At 48.3% G+C, this 23,879-nt stretch overlaps 1 protein-coding gene across 5 annotated transcripts in view; it reads right to left on the bottom strand.

Moving 5' to 3' along the window:
- The window catches only part of BUB1B (BUB1 mitotic checkpoint serine/threonine kinase B), a 168,526-nt gene that overhangs the window by 120,053 nt on the left and 24,594 nt on the right, over positions 1 to 23,879 (bottom strand). For all 5 annotated transcript variants that reach the window (XM_063947509.1, XM_063947507.1, XM_063947510.1 and 2 more), the window contains exons 5-7: positions 22,016 to 22,212; positions 20,912 to 21,081; positions 485 to 681 (exon numbers count right to left, since the gene is read on the bottom strand). In XM_063947509.1, coding sequence (XP_063803579.1) covers positions 485 to 681; positions 20,912 to 21,081; positions 22,016 to 22,212 — 564 coding nt within the window. The remainder of the gene's footprint in view (positions 1 to 484; positions 682 to 20,911; positions 21,082 to 22,015; positions 22,213 to 23,879) is intronic.

Here is a 23,879-nt window from a genome sequence, read left to right as displayed (position 1 = left end):
TATTGCAGCTGCGGCTGTTCTGTTACTCCACTTCTTTGGGACAGCACTTTTCTGATAAGTGATGTTCCTATTGCAGCTGAACGCTGCTGGTGTATTACCCAGACCCCACTTCTCTCATATAAGTGGCGAAGGGTTCCAGAAGCCAAAAGGGATAAATCCCTAGATATTCAAATAAAAATAAAAGTAACTGAGCAGGAGCTCAGTCCACAGTGACCGGTTCTATCGGCACAACTTCAAAACTGAGGGATGATGGGGAATAGAGGGAGAGGATCCTGTTTCACTTTAGATTATTTAAAGTGCCAGCTCCCTATAAGCCACCATCACCCCATGGTCTTGAAGTTGTGCCAGTGTCCCCTAGTGGCTGACAGAAAAAACCTGATTTATTTTCTCACTGAAAAGTGGTAAGGCAAAACCAGAGAGACCTCCAACTAAATCCTAGCCAACTCCGATGTCAGCCTTCATGCAACAGCTATTTTATTCTTACCCGCCCCGAGTTCCAGGTTCCTGCTCTCTGCTCATTTTCCTTAGCCTGTGCCGGTGGTAGCGCTGGCCAGGGCTGGGTCCCGAGTGTGGTGCTTCCCAAGACTGGAACTTCTGCATTCTCATCAAGCACCCGAATCTGAGAACGGCTTGGAATTTGTTGTTGAAGAGCAATTGGGGCACTTAGTCCTTGGCTACGAGCTAGGAAACCAAAAGTTACACAAAAGAAGTTATTTAGTTGTTCATATCATGAATTACGTGATCTGTGTGCACTCTGAATAAAGGAAAATAATTTTATTTATATAGCGCTCTCTCTGCATTAGGACTCAAGGTGCTCAGATAGAATGAACATAACAGTACAGAAACAATCAAGAACACAAAAGCTTTTCATAAAATACAGAGAGCATGGAGGTACTAAAGGGATATTAAGGGAATACTTGAGTAAACAGGAAAGTCTTGAGTATGTTTTTGAAGGATTCTAGAGTGGGGGGCCTCTCAAACTGTGTGGGGAAGGGAGTTTCACAGAGTCAAAGCCGCAAGGCTAAAAGTTCGACCCCCAGATGCATCATGGGAGATTCTAGGTACTGCTAAAAGTCCTTCATCTACAGATCGCAGTAACTGAACAAGGCATTATTGAATCCGAAGCTGCTTCAGGTACCTAGGGCCAGGGTCATGTATGGTTTTAAAAGTCAGTAAGCAAATCTTTAAGGCAATTCTTCATCTTACAGGCAGAAAGTGGAGGCAGTAGAGAACAGGTGTTAAGTGGTTGGAACGGGACAGCCTGGCAGTTGCATTTTGTACCAGCTGCAAGCGGTGAAATTCTTCTGGAAGACCAAGAAAGAGGGCATTGCAGTAGACTAATCGAGATGATACAAATACATGTATGACTTCTGACAGATCTTCAGAGGGAATAAAGTGCTTGAGTCTGGATATGTTCCTCAGATGAAAGAATGAGGATTGGATTGTGGTTGATACCGGATGTTTAAGAGTCAAGCCACCATCAATGAGACCACCAAGATTCCGTACATGACCAGTGTTTTGTAATTCTGAACACCCAAGTGTAAGTTTAGTTGGTTGGCTATGCTGCAGTCTTGTCCTTTGATGTTGAGGTCCCATCATAAAGACCTCTGCCATCAGGATTCAGTCACAGCCAACATGCACTCATCCACTCCTGGAGCTCAGCTAAGCATCAATTTAGGGTTGTTATGGGGTTCTCCGTATCCGGACCAAATGACATGTACAGTGCATCATCTGCATAGCAGTGGTAGACCAGGTCATGGCACCTGATTATTTCACTCAGGGGTAGCATGTATACTGCAAAAAGCATGGGGGGGGATAGTATAGAATCTCACGGAACACCACATGGCAGTGGCACTGGTAACGATGAGTATACTCCATATGAAACTAACCTGCCGGTGAGAAATTATTTGAGCCAGATAAGGACCTTGTATCCAGTCCACAGACATTTTTCAGCAGCTCAATCAGAATCCCATGGTCCACTGTATCAAATGCTGCAGAGGGTTCCAGTGTGATTAAGACTGAACAGTCACCTCTGTCTATAGCCATCAGAAGATCACTGAGCACCCATAACAGGACTGTTTCAATGCCAGGTCTTCTCTTGAATACAGATTGGTATGGATCATAATTAGCATAGGTTATTAGGTGCGTTTCCAGTTGAGTTGCAACCACTCAATAACCTTCACTAAAAAAGGAAGGTTTAATACCTGGTCTGTAGTCAGTCATGGAGTCGGTATAAAATGTAGGTTTTCTAAGAAAAGGTCTAACTTTTAGAGATTCAGGAAAAATGCCTGTCTGCAAAGTGCATTGAACTATTTTTGCAAATACATTTCGGGCAATTTCAGCAATGTCTTTTACATCCATTGGGTTAAAAGCTGGTCCATGAATACAGGTGGCTTATATTGGCAGGCTCGGCAGTTTGGCGCTCCTTTGATGTCCCTAAGCAGATTCCAGCCCAGATGGTGGATACTTTATCTGCAATCTCACTGCATCTTGCCTGGGAGAGGGTTTCATCAGGGTGCAGGCATGCTGGCTTGCAGAGCATCTCCACTGCACGGAAAAGCCGAGTTGGCCTACTGTTTGCTTGCATGATCTAATTTGTGAGGAACTGATGTCTTACGGATATTTGTTGATTGATATTCTTGACTCTGCTTTATTAGTTTTATTTTTTCCTCTACAAGGTAATTCTTTCTTCAATTGTCTCTCTCGGTCATCCACTAGGGGACACTGGAGAGTTAGACAGCTGGCGTGTGAAGAATGGAAACTGGAGGTAGCACAATGTAAATAATAATAATAATAATAATAATAATAATAATATAAAAAGTGCACAGCTGGCTCCTCCGCCTTCACACCCCTCCAGTTTGAAAAATTGTGCTGCAGAGGAAAGAAGCACATCTAGGAGCTCTGGCTCCTTAAATAAAGAATTCAGTGGCCTAATCCCACCTCACTAGAAAGGAGGGAGCCGGTGGCACTAAGAGTACTCTTTGTGGTACTAGTGAAGCACAGATCCTGGTGGAAGGGATTGCTGCTCACTAAGAGAATCAGGAGCTGTAATAGAAACTGAGTAGTGGTGGTATATAACATTTTATTTTAATTTATTTACAGTTTCTTATATAGCGCAGCCTATTCCGTTGCGCTTTAACATCACCCTCCTAGCCCCGCAGAGTGTAGGTGTGCAGTGATAACCAGCCAGGCAGAGGCAGCCAAACGCAGCGGTTCTTACAGCATGGGCACTAGTGGTAAAACAAACACCGGAGACGCTGGTCTCTCTCACGGCAGGACATACTCAAATTCCAGTGTGCAAGCCAGGCTGCAAAGGAAGGACTCTGAGCAGGACTGGTTAGATGGCAGAGAACAGGGCGCAGCAGAGCGCAGAATCATAGTAATGGAGCCGGAGGGGAACTCCGGACACCAGCGGTGAGAGGCGGCCCCGCTGCCAAAATAGTACAGGCAGCGAGGAGATTCGAAAATTTCAGTGGCGGCCATCTTAGAGCACGCAAAACAGCTGGGGCAGTGAGATAAGGGAGAGGGGTGGAGCCACCATATTAGGAGCACCCTGATTCTCTCTGATGTACACAGATAGAACTATATCTCCCAAAGGACGCTGATAACAGGTCATGCGGTGGGGAGCAATGGTGTCTTCAACAAAGGCAATCCTGAGACAAGATAACAGTTGGTGGTTTGGGGTTTGTAAACCTTTGGCTGATACAAAATAAATAATTTTTTATTAACAAAATTTTTTCTTTTTCTCTCTCATTTTGGTGTTTTATATTAATCAGCTGGGCACCTCTCTGTTTCATTGCTAGCCAAAAATCCCTAGTCTGTCTCAATCTATTCTAATAGGGTGACAGGACTACTGTGTGTGTACGTATACCACTAACATGGCGTCTAAAGCACCAACCAAGACCACAAAAATTTGCTACGCGTTTTTTCTAAATGTGAGAAAGAGAGCACAAGTGTTGGCAGCTACGGAGTGTGCGACACATGCTTGAGTGAATGTGTGAACATCAGGAAGGGTAGCAATCTTTCTCTGAAACCAAACCGACAAGGCAGAAATGTGAACCTTGAGGGAGGCCAGACGCAGGCCGAAGTCCAGGCCCTGTTGCAGGAAGGCTAAAAGCTTGGCCATGCTAAGCTTGAAAACGTCATGATTATGAGACGCACACCAAGTAAAGTAAGCATTCCAGACCCTATGGTAAATCAGAGCAGAAGCCGGCTTACGGGCCTTCAACATAGTTGAAGAGCCATGCCGTCAAAGCCAGACGGGCCAAATCCTGGTAAACACAAGGAGGTCTGGTTGTTGTGGAAGTAGAAGGGGACGATGTAGCGAGAGGCCCTGAAGAATGGAGAACCAGTGTGGTCTGGGCCACCTCGGAGCGATCAGAAGTAGGTTTCCTCCTTCTTGCTTTAACTTCCGTATTACACTGGGCAGGAGTGACACCGGAGGGAACACGTACGGCAGCCGAAAGTTCCATGGAATTGAAAGAGCATCCACGAACGCTGCTGGAGGATCCCTTGTCCTTGCTCAGAAGACCGGAACCTTGTGATTGTGTCGAGACGCCATCAGGTCCACATCTGGAGGACACCACTTGTCCACGAGAAGTTGAAACACCTCTGGATGGAGGCACCATTCTCCGGCGTGTACGTCCAGACGACTGAGAAAGTCCGCTTCCCAATTTAGGACCCCCGGAATGAACACTGCGGATATGGCCGGCAGATGGCGTTCTGCCCACTGAAGAATCAGTGATACTTCCCTCAGTGCAGTCTTGATTATTTATGTAAGCCAGCGTGGTGGCATTGTCAGATTGTACTTGAACAGGCCTGTTCTGTACTAGATGCTGGGCCATTGCCAATGCATTGAACACAGCCCGCAATTCCAGAATATTTAAATTGGGAGTAGAGACTCTTCCTTGGTCCACCGAACCTGAAGAGAGAGTGTTATTCAAACACTGCGCCCCAACCTCTCAGGCTGGCATCCGTTGTCAGAAGGACCCAGTTGGATATCCAGAAGGGACAGCCCCTGCTCTAACGTTTGTCCTGAAGCCACCAGCTCAGTGACAGCGAACCTCCGGAGACAAGGAGATCATGTGAGATCTGATCCGGTGAGGCAGGCCGTACCACTTGGTTAGAATTAATCTCTGAGAGGGCGAAATTGGAATTGAGCATACTCCACCATGTCGAAAGCTGACACCATGAGAGCTAGTACTTGCATTGTCGAATGTATCGACACTTGCGGACGAGATAGGAAGCATCAAATCCTGTCCTGAAGCTTCAGGACTGTCTCCTGAGACAAGAACCACCGTTGGTAATGAGTGTCCAATAACGCTCCCAGATGTAAGATGCTCCGAGCAGGAACCAGGGAGGATTTCTTCCAATTGATCAGCCACCCGTGGGCTTTCATGCACTGGACCGTAAGATTGAGATGACACAGGAGAAGTTCTGGGGAATTTGCCAGGATCAACAAAGCGTCCAAGTACGTCAGGATCCTGACCCCTTGACGGCGGAGCATAGCAGTCATGACCACCATTACTCTGGTGAAAACTCGGGGAACCGCTGTCAAACCAAAGGGTAAAGCCCGAAATTGGTAATAAAAGGATGCCCACCGCAAACCTCAGGTACTGCTGATGAGACACTGCAATAGGAATATGCAGGTAAGCATCCTGTATATCCAGGGAGACCATAAAGTCTCCAGGTTCCAAGGCCAGAACGACAGAGCGCAGAGTTTCCATGCTTGTTCAAGGACTTCAGATTGAGAATGGGCCGTGAGGACCAGTTTGGTTTCAGTACTAGACACAGCGGTGAATAGTACCTCTTGCCTCATTGAGCCAGAGGCACCTGTACTACCACTCCTGTGGTCAGAAGGGACTGTAGCACCGAATGAGGGGTTTTTGCCTTCACCTGATCCGAAGGGATGTCGGTCAGGCAAAATCGGTGAGGGGGACGATTCCTGAAGGGTACGGCGTAACCCAGAGTGACTACTTCCCTTATCCAGGCATCGGAAGTGGTCTTCAACCATTCCTGGGCAAAACCTAGAAGTTGGCCCCCGACCCTGGGATCCCTCAGAGGGAGGCCGCCCCTTCATGCGGCAGGCTTGTCAGTTTTGGAAGCAGGATGACGGGCAGCACAGGCTCGTTTCGGTCTGGGCTTGGCAGGTCTGGAGGCACGAGCTTGCTTTGGGTACGCCTGGCCTTTTGCTTTACCTGGAGGACGAAAAGGCCGAGGTAAAAATAAGATTTTACTTACCGATAAATCTATTTCTCGGAGTCCGTAGTGGATGCTGGGGTTCCTGAAAGGACCATGGGGAATAGCGGCTCCGCAGGAGACAGGGCACAAAAAGTAAAGCTTTTTCAGATCAGGTGGTGTGCACTGGCTCCTCCCCCTATGACCCTCCTCCAGACTCCAGTTAGGTACTGTGCCCGGACGAGCGTACACAATAAGGGAGGATTTTGAATCCCGGGTAAGACTCATACCAGCCACACCAATCACACCGTACAACCTGTGATCTAAACCCAGTTAACAGTATGATAACAGCGGAGCCTCTGAAAGATGGCTTCCTTCAACAATAACCCGAATTAGTTAACAATAACTATGTACAATTTATGCAGATAATCCGCACTTGGGATGGGCGCCCAGCATCCACTACGGACTCCGAGAAATAGATTTATCGGTAAGTAAAATCTTATTTTCTCTATCGTCCTAGTGGATGCTGGGGTTCCTGAAAGGACCATGGGGATTATACCAAAGCTCCCAAACGGGCGGGAGAGTGCGGATGACTCTGCAGCACCGAATGAGAGAACTCCAGGTCCTCCTTAGCCAGAGTATCAAATTTGTAAAATTTTACAAACGTGTTCTCCCCTGACCACGTAGCTGCTCGGCAAAGTTGTAAAGCCGAGACCCCTCGGGCAGCCGCCCAAGATGAGCCCACCTTCCTTGTGGAGTGGGCCTTTACAGATTTAGGCTGTGGCAGGCCTGCCACAGAATGTGCAAGTTGGATTGTGCTACAGATCCAACGAGCAATCGTCTGCTTAGACGCAGGAGCACCCATCTTGTTGGGTGCATACAATATAAACAACGAGTCAGATTTTCTGACTCCAGCTGTCCTTGCAATATATATTTTTAATGCTCTGACAACGTCCAGTAACTTGGAGTCCTCCAAGTCACTTGTAGCCGCAGGCACTACAATAGGCTGGTTCAGATGAAATGCTGACACCACCTTAGGGAGAAAATGCGGACGAGTCCGCAGTTCTGCCCTGTCCGAATGGAAAATCAGATATGGGCTTTTGTAAGACAAAGCTGCCAATTCTGATACTCTCCTGGCAGAAGCCAGGGCTAGAAGCATGGTCACTTTCCAAGTGAGATATTTCAAATCCACCTTATTTAGTGGTTCAAACCAATGAGATTTTAGAAAGTCCAAAACCACATTGAGATCCCACGGTGCCACTGGAGGCACCACAGGAGGCTGTATATGCAGCACTCCCTTAACAAAGGTCTGGACTTCAGGGACTGAAGCCAATTCTTTTTGAAAGAAAATCGACAGGGCCGAAATTTGAACCTTAATAGATCCCAATTTGAGACCCATAGACAATCCTGATTGCAGGAAATGTAGGAATCGACCCAGTTGAAATTCCTCCGTCGGAGCACTCCGATCTTCGCACCACGCAACATATTTTCGCCAAATTCGGTGATAATGTTGCACGGTTACTTCCTTCCTTGCTTTAATCAAAGTAGGAATGACTTCTTCCGGCATGCCTTTTTCCTTTAGGATCCGGCGTTCAACCGCCATGCCGTCAAACGCAGCCGCGGTAAGTCTTGAAACAGACAGGGACCCTGCTGAAGCAAGTCCCTCAGAGGTAGAGGCCACGGATCTTCCGTGATCATCTCTTGAAGTTCCGGGTACCAAGTCCTTCTTGGCCAATCCGGAACCACTAGTATCGTTCTTACGCCTCTTTGCCGTATAATTCTCAATACTTTTGGTATGAGAGGCAGAGGAGGAAACACATACACCGACTGGTACACCCAAGGCGTTACCAGCGCGTCCACAGCTATTGCCTGCGGATCTCTTGACCTGGCGCAATACCTGTCCAGTTTTTTGTTGAGGCGAGACGCCATCATGTCCACCATTGGTCTTTCCCAACGGGTTACCAGCATGTGGAAGACTTCTGGATGAAGTCCCCACTCTCCCGGGTGAAGATCGTGTCTGCTGAGGAAGTCTGCTTCCCAGTTGTCCACTCCCGGGATGAACACTGCTGACAGTGCTATCACATGATTCTCTGCCCAGCGAAGAATCCTTGCAGCTTCTGCCATTGCACTCCTGCTTCTTGTGCCGCCCTGTCTGTTCACATGGGCGACTGCCGTGATGTTGTCCGACTGGATCAACACCGGTTTTCCCTGAAGCAGAGGTTCTGCCTGGCTTAGAGCATTGTATATTGCTCTTAGTTCCAGAATGTTTATGTGAAGAGACGTTTCCAGGCTCGTCCATACTCCCTGGAAGTTTCTTCCTTGTGTGACTGCTCCCCAGCCTCTCAGGCTGGCGTCCGTGGTCACCAGGATCCAATCCTGTATGCCGAATCTGCGGCCCTCCAATAGATGAGGACTCTGCAACCACCACAGAAGAGACACCCTTGTCCTTGGAGACAGGGTTATCCGTAGGTGCATCTGAAGATGCGACCCTGACCATTTGTCCCACAGATCCCTTTGGAAAATTCTTGCGTGGAATCTGCCGAATGGAATTGCTTCGTAAGAAGCCACCATTTTTCCCAGGACTCTTGTGCATTGATGTACAGACACCTTTCCTGGTTTTAGGAGGTTCCTGACAAGGTCGGATAACTCCTTGGCTTTTTCCTCCGGGAGAAAAACCTTTTTCTGAACCGTGTCCAGAATCATCCCTAGGAACAGCAGACGAGTTGTCGGCATTAACTGGGATTTTGGAATATTCAGAATCCACCCGTGCTGTTTTAGCACTTCTTGAGACAGTGCTAATCCCATCTCTAGCTGTTCTCTGGACCTCGCCCTTATTAGGAGATCGTCCAAGTATGGGATAATTAATATGCCTTTTCTTCGAAGAAGAATCATCATCTCGGCCATTACCTTTGTAAAGATCCGAGGTGCCGTGGACAATCCGAACGGCAGCGTCTGAAACTGATAGTGACAGTTTTGTACAACGAACCTGAGGTACCCCTGGTGTGAGGGGTAAATTGGAACGTGGAGATACGCATCCTTGATGTCCAAGGATACCATAAAGTCCCCCTCTTCCAGGTTCGCTATCACTGCTCTGAGTGACTCCATCTTGAACTTCTTTATGTACAGGTTCAAGGACTTCAGATTTAGAATAGGCCTTACCGAGCCATCCGGCTTCGGTACCACAAAAAGAGTGGAATAATACCCCTTCCCTTGTTGTAGAAGAGGTACCTTGACTATCACCTGCTGAGAATACAGCTTGTGAATGGCTTCCAAAACCGTCTCCCTTTCGGAGGGGGACGTTGGTAAAGCAGACTTCAGGAAACGGCGAGGTGGATCTGTCTCTAATTCCAACCTGTACCCTTGAGATATTATCTGCAGGATCCAGGGATCTACCTGCGAGTGAGCCCACTGCGCGCTGTAATTTTTGAGACGACCGCCCACCGTCCCCGAGTCCGCTTGAGAAGCCCCAGCGTCATGCTGAGGCTTTTGTAGAAGCCGGGGAGGGCTTCTGTTCCTGGGAAGGAGCTGCGTGTTGCTGTCTCTTCCCTCGACCTCTGCCTCGTGGCAGATATGAATAGCCCTTTGCTCTCTTATTTTTAAAGGAACGAAAGGGCTGCGGTTGAAAAGTCGGTGCCTTTTTCTGTTGGGGAGTGACTTGAGGTAGAAAGGTGGATTTCCCGGCTGTAGCCGTGGCCACCAAATCTGATAGACCGACTCCAAATAACTCCTCCCCTTTATACGGCAAAACTTCCATATGCCGTTTTGAATCCGCATCGCCTGTCCACTGTCGCGTCCATAAAGCTCTTCTGGCCGAAATGGACATAGCACTTACCCGTGATGCCAGTGTGCAGATATCCCTCTGTGCATCACGCATATAAAGAAATGCATCCTTTATTTGTTCTAACGACAGTAAAATATTGTCCCTGTCCAGGGTATCAATATTTTCAATCAGGGACTCTGACCAAACTGCCCCAGCACTGCCCATCCAGGCAGTCGCTACAGCTGGTCGTAGTATAACACCTGCATGTGTGTATATACTTTTTTGGATATTTTCCATCCTCCTATCTGATGGATCTTTAAGTGCGGCCGTCTCAGGAGAGGGTAACGCCACTTGTTTAGATAAGCGTGTTAGCGCCTTGTCCACCCTAGGAGGTGTTTCCCAGCGCTCCCTAACCTCTGGCGGGAAAGGGTATAATGCCAATAATTTCTTTGAAATTATCAGCTTTTTATCAGGGGCAACCCACGCTTCATTACACACGTCATTTAATTCTTCTGATTCAGGAAAAACTATAGGTAGTTTTTTCATACCCCACATAATACCCTGTTTAGTGGTACCTGTAGTATCAGCTAAATGTAACGCCTCCTTCATTGCCAAAATCATGTAACGTGTGGCCCTACTGGAAAATACGGTTGAATCGTCACCGTCACCACTGGAGTCAGTGCCTGCGTCTGGGTCTGTGTCGACCGACTGAGGCAAAGGGCGTTTCACAGCCCCTGACGGTGTTTGAGTCGCCTGGACAGGCACTAATTGATTGTCCGGCCGCCTCATGTCGTCAAACGACTGCTTTAGCGTGTTGACACTATCCCGTAGTTCCATAAATAAAGGCATCCATTCTGATGTCGACTCCCTAGGGGGTGACATCCTCATATTTGGCAATTGCTCCGCCTCCACACCAATATCGTCCTCATACATGTCGACACACACGTACCGACACACAGCAGACACACAGGGAATGCTCCTAACGAAGACAGGACCCACTAGCCCTTTGGGGAGACAGAGGGAGAGTTTGCCAGCACACACCAAAAGCGCTATATATATATCAGGGATAGCCTTATAATAAGTGCTCCCTTATAGCTGCTTTGTTATATCAAAATATCGCCATAAATTTGCCCCCCCCTCTCTGTTTTACCCTGTTTCTGTAGTGCAGTGCAGGGGAGAGACTTGGGAGCCGTCCTGACCAGCGGAGCTGTGAGAGGAAATGGCGCCGTGTGCTGAGGAGATAGGCCCCGCCCCTTTTCTGGCGGGCTCGTCTCCCGCTATTTAGAAAAATCAGGCAGGGGTTAAATATCTCCATATAGCCTCTAGGGGCTATATGTGAGGTATTTTTAGCCTTTATAGGTATTCATTTGCCTCCCAGGGCGCCCCCCTCCCAGCGCCCTGCACCCTCAGTGACTGCCGTGTGAAGTGTGCTGAGAGGAAAATGGCGCACAGCTGCAGTGCTGTGCGCTACCTTTAGAAGACTGCAGGAGTCTTCAGCCGCCGATTCTGGACCTCTTCTGACTTCAGCATCTGCAAGGGGGCCGGCGGCGCGGCTCCGGTGACCATCCAGGCTGTACCTGTGATCGTCCCTCTGGAGCTTGATGTCCAGTAGCCAATCCATCCTGCACGCAGGTGAGTTGACTCCTTCTCCCCTCAGTCCCTCGCTGCAGTGATCCTGTTGCCAGCAGGAATCACTGTAAAATAAAAAACCTAGCTAAACTTTTTCTAAGCAGCTCTTTAGGAGAGCCACCTAGATTGCACCCTTCTCGGCCGGGCACAAAAATCTAACTGGAGTCTGGAGGAGGGTCATAGGGGGAGGAGCCAGTGCACACCACCTGATCTGAAAAAGCTTTACTTTTTGTGCCCTGTCTCCTGCGGAGCCGCTATTCCCCATGGTCCTTTCAGGAACCCCAGCATCCACTAGGACGATAGAGAAAGTACTTTTAGACTTCTGTGCGGAAGGAGCCGTACTAGGTAGGCAAGCTGTTTTAGCAGTAGCCAGATCAGCCACAATCTTATTGAGGTCTTCCCCAAAGAGAATGTCTCCCTTGAAAGGAAGCACCTCCATGGTTTTCTTGGAATTCATATCCACCGACCGCGATCTCAACCAAAGGATACGTCTGGCTAATACGGACATAGTAGCAGCCTTCGCAGCCAGCACCCCGGCATAGGAGGCCGCCTTCTTAAGGCACAGAGAAGCCGTGGTAATATAAGAGACATTGTCGAGCATGCGTTGGAAGGCAGCTCCGCCTCAAGCTCCTGAGCCCACGCCTCAACAGCTTCAGCAGCCCATGTTGCTGCAATGGTTGGCCTATGCACAGCCCCTGTTGGGGTGTAAATTGCTTTCAAACAACCCTCCACACGTCTATCCATCGGTTCCTTCAGAGAGGCGACGGTAGTTACTGGCAGAGCAGAGGAAACTACCATGCGTCCACATGAAAATCTACAGGCGGAGAAGTTTCCCAATTCTTACATATCTTGCAGAGAGGATAGAGAGCCAACAATCTCTTATTAGGTGTGAATTTTGTCCCCGGATTTTCCCCGGATTCCTGACGTATGTCAACCAGGTAATCAGAATGAGGTAAAATTCGTTTAACCACCTTCTTACGTATGAACCTATCCGGCTTTTTAGAGACAGCCTCAGGATCATCAGACACCTGAAGAATGAGCCTAATTGATTCAATCAGATCAGGAACATCCACCAATAACTTGCCTTCCCCATCAGAAACATCTGAGTCAGTGTCTGAGGGATCAGTATACGCACCATCCTCCTCAGAGGACGTGTCCGGGATAACAGTGGATTGGGAGTAGGTAATGGACCATTTAGAAGACGACTTAGTCTTAGGCGGGCGAGAATGACACTTCGATTTAGTCAGCAACCGGTTCAAATGCTGCAACAGGGAGGAGATTTAATAGCAGGGGCCACAAACTGCTGCAATGGCACAGGTGGTCCCCACAGGGGGCACCAATTTATTTACAATAAATAGTTTAATAGCGTGGAAAAGGTAGCCCAAGGTGGGTAATGTTGCTCCCGGTGCTACTGGGAGGTAAGGAACAACCTAATCCTGAACTCTCTGCTGCCAAATTTTCCTCCAAGATGTCTGCAGCATCTACCCCACGCAGTGTGGGAGAAGCCCCAGCTCCGTTACCTCTTGTAGCTGACATAAGAGTAAGCACAATATTGGGCAACCTGGTACAATTCGTACAAGCGATATACCTAGCAAGAACTTGCCGTGAAGTGCGACTGTGGCAGCACAATTACCGGGAATCCAAGAGATACATAGGGCGACTATAAATCACAAGTAAAAATGCACAGCAAGTATATCTTGTGAAAAAAATCCTATATTATGCAGAAAACCTGATACACTTAGCCACCACAGGTTATAGAAAATTGGAACAGCATGCTGAGTGAAATACCCAATAAGGCAACCACGCAGCAGCTACATGCACACACACATATATAGTCACAAGCGTACCATGCATAAATTATGCACCATAAAACTGCACTGGACTAGCAATACAAAGTAATACTCCTTAAAGCTATATGTGTCAACAATAGATATAACAAAGCACAGTAGATACTGGATGTATATCACAGGGCGTTTGTACCACACAACCCTGAATGTATGCACTCTCTCTTAACTAACACTGTCCCAGTGACAGGTAGAATACTTAAGTGTCCCGTAAAATGCACAGCGCTGGTGATCAGGCGGCTTTACAGAGGAGGATTTGCCCCAACAGTCCCAGGAACAGCTGAGCTCCGTTTGGGATGGCTGCTGACAGGGAGCGAAGGAGAGATATGCAGCTCCAGGGCGGGAACAATCACAGAAATGGCACTCTGGGGATGGGGGAGGGGCTACAGGTTAGGACTTCTCCCCCTGCTGGCATCCTCACCGGGCGTTGCGGGCTCTGAAAACGGGGCTTTTATAGAGTAAAAACCCCCACACCTGTGCCCAACTTTCCTGGTGGCTAGTGAAGCGGCTACCCAATAATAGTGTCCAAGCCAGCGCAGCCCGCCTCCCACGGCCGCGCCGGATCGCGTTACAGAGCAGCCAGAGAGAACCCTTACCTCCCCCGTACCTGCGGCCACACGATCCAGGAGGACAGTGGCGTGTGTGTGACCGACGCTGGAAAGACACTGTCACCTCCGCTGCAGTGACCCAGCAACCAGGGCGCGGGAGTATGCAGCGCCACTGGCGGTGATGAAGCTGCAGCAAAGAGAGGCTATGTGACTTTACACGCTGCAGCCCTTGAAGTCTGTAAAAGTATTCTCTTTTTCTTCAAAAAAGCTATCAAATGGGCTGCAAAAGGCAGCCCCCCCTGTTGACTGCCTGCTTACTGCATTGCACCAACGTACTAACTGAGCTCCTGTGCACAGAGGCGGGGTTATAGAGGTGGCGGCGCTGTGCATCTTAGGAATAGTCAAAGCTTTGAGCCTGTTGGTGCCTCGGTTCAAGATCCTACTCTACACCCCGATTTTAATCCTTGTGGAGACCAGTGTACCCCGCAGCAGAAAGCTCACTAGAAAAAAAAGAAAAAATGGGGATTTTTGTTTACTTACCGTAAAATCTCTTTCTCTGAGTCCATCTGGGGGACGCTGCGCCGTTACTTGTGGGTTAGAGGTGTGTGGTAGTGGAGATTGGCACAGAACTATCAAAAGCTGACTCCTCCCCCCTCTAACCCCTCCCATCTCCTTCCTGCTCAGCCCTGATCAGTTAACGTTTAGCCAAGCCAAAGGAGATAGACCAGAATAAAAAATTAACCAATTAAACCAGACAAACTATGGGAGGGATCGCAGCGTCCCCCAGATGGACTCAGAGAAAGAGATTTTACGGTAAGTAAACAAAAATCCCCATTTCTCTGTCCTCCATCTGGGGGACGCTGCGCCGTTACTTGTGGGATTTCCCAAAGCAAGCTAATGAGAGGAGGGAGACGTTGACGGCATAGCCGTCTGTAAAATACGACGCCCAACAGAGGCAGTCTCCAAACTAAAAGTATGAAACCGGTAAAACTTTGTGAACGTATGGACTGACGACCAGGTCGCCGCCCTGCATAGTTGCTCAACAGATGCACCACCGCGAACAGCCCAAGACGCTCCAACTGCTCTAGTCGAATGAGCCTTAATTGAGTCAGGAACCGAAACGCTTGAGGACACGTAAGCCTGTCTGATGGCCGAAGTTATCCAACGGGCCACAGTGTTCTTAGAGGCAGGCCAACCTCGTTTGGGAGCATCAATCAATACCAGCAAGGAATCCGTACGACGGAAAGCCTCCGTGCGAGACAAATAAATACGTAAGGCCCGAACAACATCCAAGAGAGCCAAATGGGAATCCTCCCCCTGAGAAGATGACGGATTAAAAGCTGGAAGAACGATGTCCTGATTTAAATGGAATGCTGAAACAACCTTTGGAAGAAATGAAGGCTTTGTCCGCAGCACCACCCGATTTTCATGAAACACTAACAAGGGTGGCCTGCAAGAAAGAGCCGCCAACTCAGACACTCGTCTAGCTGAGGCAATTGCCAACAGAAAAACAACTTTTTGTGTTAGATAACGTAGTTCCACAGATTCTAGAGGTTCAAATGGAGACTTTTGAAGAGCCTTAAGTACCAAGTTTAAATCCCAGGGAGGAATCGGAGGAACAAAAGGTGGTTGAATTCGAAGTACTCCCTGCAGGAATGTTTGAACCTCTGGAATGATTGCTAATTTCTTTTGAAAAAGGACCGACAAGGCCGAAACCTGACCCTTCAGGGAAGAAAGTTTTAAACCCTTGTCAAGACCCTCCTGGAGAAAGGAGAGCAGGCGAGGAAGTCTAAACAAATGCGGAGTCAAGTTCCTTTTCTCGCACCAAGCAATGTAAATACGCCATACTCTATGGTAAATGCCAGAAGTCACCGGCTTTCTAGCCCGAATCATTGTCTGAACAACCGCACGAGAAAGGCCCTTTGCCTTCAGAATGTTGGATTCAAGAACCAAGCCGTCAAAGCCAGCCGATTTAAATCTGGGTGGCGACAAGGTCCCTGAAGCAGAAGATCTGGTCGCAGAGGGAGGCGAAAGGGGTCTCCGACGACCATGCTGTTTAGAAGAGTGTACCACTGTCGGCGTGGCCAATCCGGAGCCACCAGAATTATTGCAAGGCCTTCTCGCCGAATGCGTTGGAGTAGACGTGGGAGCAGTGGAATTGGTGGGAACACGTAACCCAGCTGAAATTGCCACGGAGCTGTTAGTGCATCGATCAGAAATGCTTGAGGATCCTGAGTTCTTGATCCGTAAACCGGAAGTTTTTTGTTGAGCCGTGACGCCATCAGGTCTAATTCTGGCACTCCCCAGCGATCCACTAGAGAAAGAAACACTTCCTGGTGAAGTTCCCACTCTCCCGGATGAATCGTGTGACGACTCAAAAAGTCTGCTTCCCAGTTTTCGACTCCCGGAATGTGAATGGCTGAAATCACGGGAATCCAACGCTCCGCCCACGTGAGAATCTGAGCAACCTCTCTCATTGCGGACCAGCTGCGAGTTCCTCCCTGTTTGTTGATGTAAGCCACTGCCGTGGCATTGTCGGATTGCACCCGAACTGGATGGCCCTGCACCATGGTCTGAATCCGAATGAGAGCATACCGGATCGCTCTCAATTCCAGAATGTTGATTTGTAGTTTTGACTCTTGATTGCTCCAGCGCCCCTGTAAATGATGAGTCTGGAACACTGCTCCCCAACCGCTGAGGCTTGCGTCCGTGGTTACCATCATCCAAGACCAGACCGTGAACGGCGCACCCTTCCTCAGATTGTGACTGTGAAGCCACCAGTAGAGCGACTGACGAGTTCTTATCGACAAGCGTATCAACTGCAGTTCGAGGCGCGAATCCGTCCGAGTCCAACAGTGGAGAATCTGAGCTTGAAGAGGTCGGGCGTGGAATCTGGCGTATGGAACTGCCTCGAATGAGGCTACCATCTTGCCCAGTACCTGCATGCATCTGAGGACTGATACTGCCGGCAATTTTAACAAGGTTCTGATTCTGGCTTGTAAGTCCTGAATCTTGTCTGTAGGAAGAAACACCTTCTGGCTGTTGGTGTCGAATAGAAGACCCAGAAAAACCATTTTCTGTGACGGGAGTAGAGATGACTTTGGAAAATTGATTATCCACCCGAAAGACTGTAGAGTCTCTATCGTTAGACGCAGGTTCTGAGTGAGAATCTCCGGTGACGGGGCCTTGATCAACAGGTCGTCCAAGTATGGAGTGATGTTGACCCCTTTGCAACGGAGAACTGCGACGACATGACCCAGGACCTTCGTAAACACCCGGGGAGCCGTAGAAAGACCAAAGGGAAGGGCCCGAAACTGAAAATGCCACGGACCTACTGCAAATCTCAGAAGTGATTGATGTCCTGTCCAAATTGGAACATGTAGGTATGCGTCCTTTATATCTATTGAAGCCAAATATTCCCCTGGCTCCATGGCTGCGATAATGGAGCGAATGGATTCCATCCTGAATTTCTGGGATGAAAGGTACGGATTGAGGGCTTTTAGATTTAGAATGGGTCGAAACGAACCGTCCGGCTTGTCTACGAGAAAAAGACCCGAGTAAAAGCCCCGACCTCTCTGAGGAGCTGGGACCGGAAGGATTACTCCATTTTGTAATAGTTTTGCTGTTGCCTGAAGGAGAGCCTGACGTCTGGAGGGGTCGTCTGGGAGAGGCGTCACAATTAGTCGGGCTGGGACTGCTTCTTCGAAATCCAACATATATCCTCTGGAAATGACCCCTATTACCCACCGATCCGGTTTCGATAGGAGCCACACTTCCCTGAAGTGAAGTAAACGAGCCCCAACCTGTATTGATCCCTCCAGAGGGCCCGAAGCGTCATGCCTCAGGCTTGTCGGCAGGCTTACTGGACGGTCTGCGAGTAGCCTGAGCTCCTCTACCTCTGAATGATCCCCTTCGTGGAAATCTGGAGAAGGGTCGAAAGGACTGGAAATTACCTCTGCCCTGCGTACGAAAGGACCGAAATCTTGTAGGCTTTGGTTTGTTTGGAGCAGACGGAAGGAAAGGGCTCTTTCCCCCCGTAGTATCTGAAATAATTTTCTTTAACTCTGATCCAAAAAGAAATTCGCCTTCAAAAGGGACTGCCGTCAAGGTCTGCTTTGAGTCCGAATCAGCATTCCAAACCCTAAGCCAAAGAGATCGTCTTGCGGATACTGTTAAGGCAGAAACACGGGACTGTAGCGCCACCGAATCCAATAATGCTTCACCCACGTAAGTAAGGGCCTCAGAAATCTGTTCTGCTAATTGAATGGCCTCCGACGGATCGTCTGACTGCATCCCAGATACAACCTGTGCAAGCCACTCATCAACGGCTTTAAGCACCCAGGCACTCGCCAGAACTGGACGGAGAGAAACACCTGATAAGGAAAACATAGATTTTAGTAATGCTTCTATCTTCCTATCGGTAGAGTCTTTTAAAGTCGCAGACTGTACTGACGGAATAACCGTAGCTTTTGCTAAATGCGAAATAGGGGCGTCTACCTTTGGGGCGGTTTCCCAAATTGTTGTATCCTCTTCTGTAAAAGGATATAGAAACTTTAACTTTTTAGGCGCCTGGAAACGGGAATCCGGTTTTAGCCAGGGTTCTTTTAAAATATCCGCAAAGTGCGAGTAAGAAGGGAACGCAGTAACCTGTCTCTTCTGTCGTTTAAAGAAAGAGGAAGAAGTCTCGGCTACTGCCTCATCCTGAATATTAAGGGTCTGACGAATGGCTTCTATTAGTAGCCTAACACCTGAATTAGTAGATAAATCCTCATCTTCCCAAGCCGAATTTTCGTCCCCTTCAGGATCTACCTCCCCTTCTTCCAATGGAGATGTCAGAGTATCCAACTCCTCTCCTGGAAATGCAATAGCGGGTAACGGCTGCGTTCGCTTAGAAGCCGCCGAACTACTGGCCGAACTTACAAATTTATTTACAGACTGAGTCAAATCAGTGAGACATTTTCCCATATTCTGGGCCCACAGCGGTTCCACCTGAGTCTGGGCCAAAGCTGCTTCCGACCTTGACTGACGCAAATCTGAAATTGCGTCCACCATGGCCTTGACCCAAGGGGGCATTGACTGATCTGTGGATCTGCCCTGCTGATCTGCCGCTGGTGCACCAGAGCATGATGTACAGAGGGTCCCTGCGTCAGCACTCCCCTTAGCCAGCTTTGTGCCACATTGTGAACATGAGAAATAAACCACTGAGGTTGTTTTTCCCTTAGTAGGTTTCTCTGGCTTGCTGGTCATCTTTACTCTGGTGAACTATGTCCCCCAAGTTGTGTTAAAAAATATCTGAGATTCAACCCACTAGACTTGCTCTTTGTTAATATGCTGCTCTAGCCACCAGACTAGAGGAGACACTGTGATCCCCCTCCCCCCCTTTTATACTTGCGGTTTTTATCCCCCTGTGTATGTAATCCTCCTCCGTAGCACAGCGTCCCCTGTGTGCAGGCAGAGAAGATGGCGCCGTGACCAGCCGTGCGCGCGCGCGGGCAGAGCTGAGCGGGAAGACGGCTCTGCCCGCCTGACGTCATTCTCATCTCGTCAAAAACCGGAAGTTCGGCTCCCGTGCGCCGCTACACAGAGCGGTTGTCACGGCAGCCAAGTAACGGTCCAGGGAGTGAATAACACCCTCCCGGACCTAACACAGTCCTCCACCTCACATTTCACCCCAGATCAGCCTCCGTGCTGTCTGTGGGTGATCGCGCGCTCGGGGGGGGGGGAGGGAGGGGAGGAGGAGTTTGGTAGTCCCAATAAATTCACCATTAATAACAGGAAATAGGGACATTAATAATAGGAAATAGGGACAGCCCAATACTGTCAATGACAGATTGTGGCTGTCCAGTACCTGATGCTGCTGTCTTCTCTCTTTCTCTCTCTGAAGGCCCCAGTGACCGAAGGTATAGTGGCCTCCCTGCAGCAGTCTGGAATGGGATACTAACCCCTTCCACTGTTATACCCGTCACCTGTAAACAGGGACTAGGTATTTGTGAAAGAAGAAATAATAAAAAAAAAAAAAAAATTCCTAAAGAGAAATCAAAACTGTGTCTGTACTCCACAGGCACAAAACTAAAACTGATCAGGGCTGAGCAGGAAGGAGATGGGAGGGGTTAGAGGGGGGAGGAGTCAGCTTTTGATAGTTCTGTGCCAATCTCCACTACCACACACCTCTAACCCACAAGTAACGGCGCAGCGTCCCCCAGATGGAGGACAGAGAAAAAACGACAGGTGCCTGCTCCTTGCCGCACCAAAAGAAGGGCCTGGCGGCAGGATATAGGGGACTGGGAGGCAAGGCCTGCTGGGTACTTTAGGTGCCTACCTGCTACCAGCCAGCCCTATATAGAGCGTTCGCACTCATGTGCCCCCTAGTGGACAAAGAAGGAAAGATCTAATTTGAGGGATTGCAACGGAGAATAAAATTGAGTGGTGCTCTGACCACGTGACTGTTTATTTTTAGGTCAGAGACTTCTAATTCAATCGGGAAAGACCAGATCAAGAGTGTCCGCACTTTTATGTGTGGCAGAAGGAATTAATTGTGCTAAGCCCAGAGAATTAATTCTTCACAGAAGGTCTTGGCAAAGGAGTGAGAGCTCATCAGCAACCCGTATATTGAGATCCTTGAGGATGAGCCATCTTTAATGCTCCAGAACTAGAACAGCAACAAATTTCTTGCAGAACTATCTTTCCATCTCCAGGGATCAGTAAGTGAGAAATACTGAAACCTAATTCTGCAGAACTACGGAGAACAATGCACTCAAATGAGCGAGTATATTCCATAGGCTGGACACTATGTTTAAAGTATTTTTTTTAAAGCAATTGGCCACCTCCCTTGTGGCTTTTAACAGCTTATTAAAATGTTAAAACCACAAAGAATAATCTGTATTGCCTACGTCAGATGCTTTATGTACAGAAACTGAATTCAACCTTCCATTAATGCCAACAGCTGGACCTACATCTTACAGCATCTCCTACGCGGCTGACTGGAGCTCTTGCTTTATTCTTCCCTCTTGCTTTTAAATCCACCAATGAACTGCGTTGTGGTTCAGGTAGGTTAGAGTCCCCATTGTCTGCATCCTCTGTGATTCCTTGTAACACCCGACGGGAGACCCGAGCCTGGAACTGCCTGCAAAAGAAGGTGCAAAGCATTATACTGAGGAGCTAAGATGACGAGGCACTATTAACATTGTGTTATTCTAGGGTAGACAAGGTACTCTTGGCTATAGGATGTAGAAGGAGTATAAGCTGCACAATACACACCTGAAAAGGATAACTAAAAAATGTGTACTTGAAAATAAATTCAATACACTGAAAGTAGTATCAGCACTTGCCTAGGTTTAAACTCTTTGGATTCTATATATTAAAATATACACTCAGTGGTTGGAACCTCAATCCTGGGACTTGTATAACCGGGAAGCAGACTTACTCATCTGTCCTGGTGATATTTTATTGTTAATTTGAACAAAAAGGAAAAGATTTATTGCTTTGATAAGCTTAAATAGAAGATCTTCGTTATCACCAGCTAGTTAGTATCGATATACCGGCACCCATCATCCCGGCGGCCAGAATCCAGAACGCGGGATGCCGGAATGCTGCGGGGCTTGTTGCACTCGCCACGCTGCGGGCACGGTGGAGTGCTGTGCTATTTATCTCCCTCCAGGGGTGTTGTTGCTCTCCAAGTGGGAGAATAGGTGTCGGAATTCCGGCGCTGGTATGCTGTCTGGATATTGAATACATACCATCACATACATCCCTAAAAAACACCAGTTGCTTTGTGTATTCTATCGGAATAGACAGTTATACAGAACGGTCATTATTTAAAGGCAAATATGCAGAGAAAAGATTAGAAAGAACAGCTAATGCACTACATTGTCATAACTACTGTAGAAGAAAAAAAAAAAAAAAAAACTAATTTTAAAGTAAACCCATGCATAATAACCAATATTCCCTTTCACTTGCTTTAGGTAAAAAAGTAGAACATTTATCATGGTCCAGCACAGCAATCCGCATTGCCAACTGGCTACTACAAAAGGCTCAATAGCGGTTTTTGGACCTCTTACTTGTGATGGGCCTCCAGTTTCTCCAGGGGTTCAGCTCTGCAATTTATGCCCTCCTGAAAAATTGAGTCTGCTTTCTTGTAATTGCCCCGGGCTTCAAGCTCTTCTGCCCAGGTGACGTAGAGCAAAGCATGTAGGATACCGATCCCTTGGCTGTGCAAGTAGCTGTACAAATCTATGGGCTCGGTGCAGAAATTTGCCTGGCAGAATAAGAACAAAAAAACATGATTAGCCATGAACAAAAAAAAATAGATAGGATTTTAATTACATACCGGTAAATCCTTTTCTCGTAGTCCATAAGGGATACTGGGGTCTTAGTACAACAGGGTATAGATGGGATCCAAAGGAGCTGGTGAACTTTAAACTTCTTCAACTGGGTGTGCTGGTTCCTCCCCTCTAGGCCCCCTCCTACAGCCAGTCTAGGTAAAACTGTGAAGAATGGACATACTTGAGAGAAGGAACCTAACAAGGAGTGCTGAGATTCACACACCACAAAATAAACCGACCAGCAACGGATAGTAACAAAACAGCAACAGCTGAACAGGGAAACCTTCAAATAAGAAAAAAACCCGCAGAAAAGTCAATGCACTGAGGAGGGCACCCAGCATCCCTTATGCTCAAACAGCATACCGTTTAAAATAAACTGAAGAAATATTCCTCTGGAGCTCCAGAGTGTGTATCCTCTCCTGAGTGCACTTTTGTTCTAAACTGGCTGTGGGAGGGGGCATACAGGGGAGGAGCCAGCACACCCAGTTGAAGAAATTAAAAATGCACTGGCTCCTCAGGACCCCATCGTACTAAGACCCCAGTATCCCTTACTAAGCAGTGATAAGAGCGGAGAAGCGAGCCAGTGGAGAAGTTTGCCCTATCAACCAATCAGCTCTGTATAATTTTATAGAATGCAAAATTATACACGTTACTTCAGTGCTGATTGGTTGACTTGGGCACTTGACTGGCTCGCTTCTACGCTCTTATCACTGCTTAGTACATGTCCCCCTTAGTCTTAAAATAGAAGTCATAAAGGAATAATTAGCATAGGTCTGAGAACCAATGCAGTCTGGGCCACGCTTGAGCTATTAGAAGTAGTATTCCTCCTTCTTGCTTGAACTTCCGTAGTACCCTGGGCAGGAGTGAAACTGGAGGGAACACGTATGGCAGCCGAAAGTTCCATGGAATTGTCATTGCGTCCACGAACGCTGCTTGAGGATCCCTTGTACTTGCTCCGAAGACCGGAAACCTTGTGATTGTGCAGAGATGCCATCAGGTCTACATCTGGTAGGCCCCACTTGTCCACTAGGAGTTGAAAGACTTCCGGATGAAGACTCCACTCTCCGATGTGTACGTCCAGACGACTGAGGAAGTCCGCTTCCCAGTTGAGGACTCCCGGAATGAACACTGCCGATATGGCTGGCAGATGGCGTTCCGCCCAACAAAGGATTTTTGATACCTCCTTCATTGCCATGCGGCTTCGAGTGCCGCCTTGATGATTTATGTACGCCACCGTGGTGGCGTTGTCTGACTGTACTTGAAAAGGCCTGTTCTGTACTAGAAGCAGGGCTAGTGTCAACGCATTGAACACTGCCCGCAATTCCAGAATGTTTATCAGGAGGAGAGATTCCGCCCTGGTCCACCAACCCTGAAGAGAGTGCTGCTCCAACACCGCACCCCAGCCCGACATCCATCGTCAGAAGGACCCAGTTGGAGATCCAGAAGGGACAACCCCTGCTCAGTTGCTGGTCCTGTAGCCACCAGCACAGCGACAAGCGGACTTCCAGAGTCAAGGAGATTATGTGGATCCTGATCCGGTGAGGCAGGCCGTCCCACTTGGAGAGTATCAACCTCTGCAGGGGGCGGGAATGAAATTGAG

This window comes from Pseudophryne corroboree, chromosome 12 (genome assembly GCF_028390025.1).
Source record: "Pseudophryne corroboree isolate aPseCor3 chromosome 12, aPseCor3.hap2, whole genome shotgun sequence".
Lineage (NCBI taxonomy): Eukaryota > Metazoa > Chordata > Amphibia > Anura > Myobatrachidae > Pseudophryne > Pseudophryne corroboree.
The sequence above is the reverse complement of the archived record's forward strand: the minus strand, read 5'-3'. Positions and strand labels throughout refer to the sequence as shown.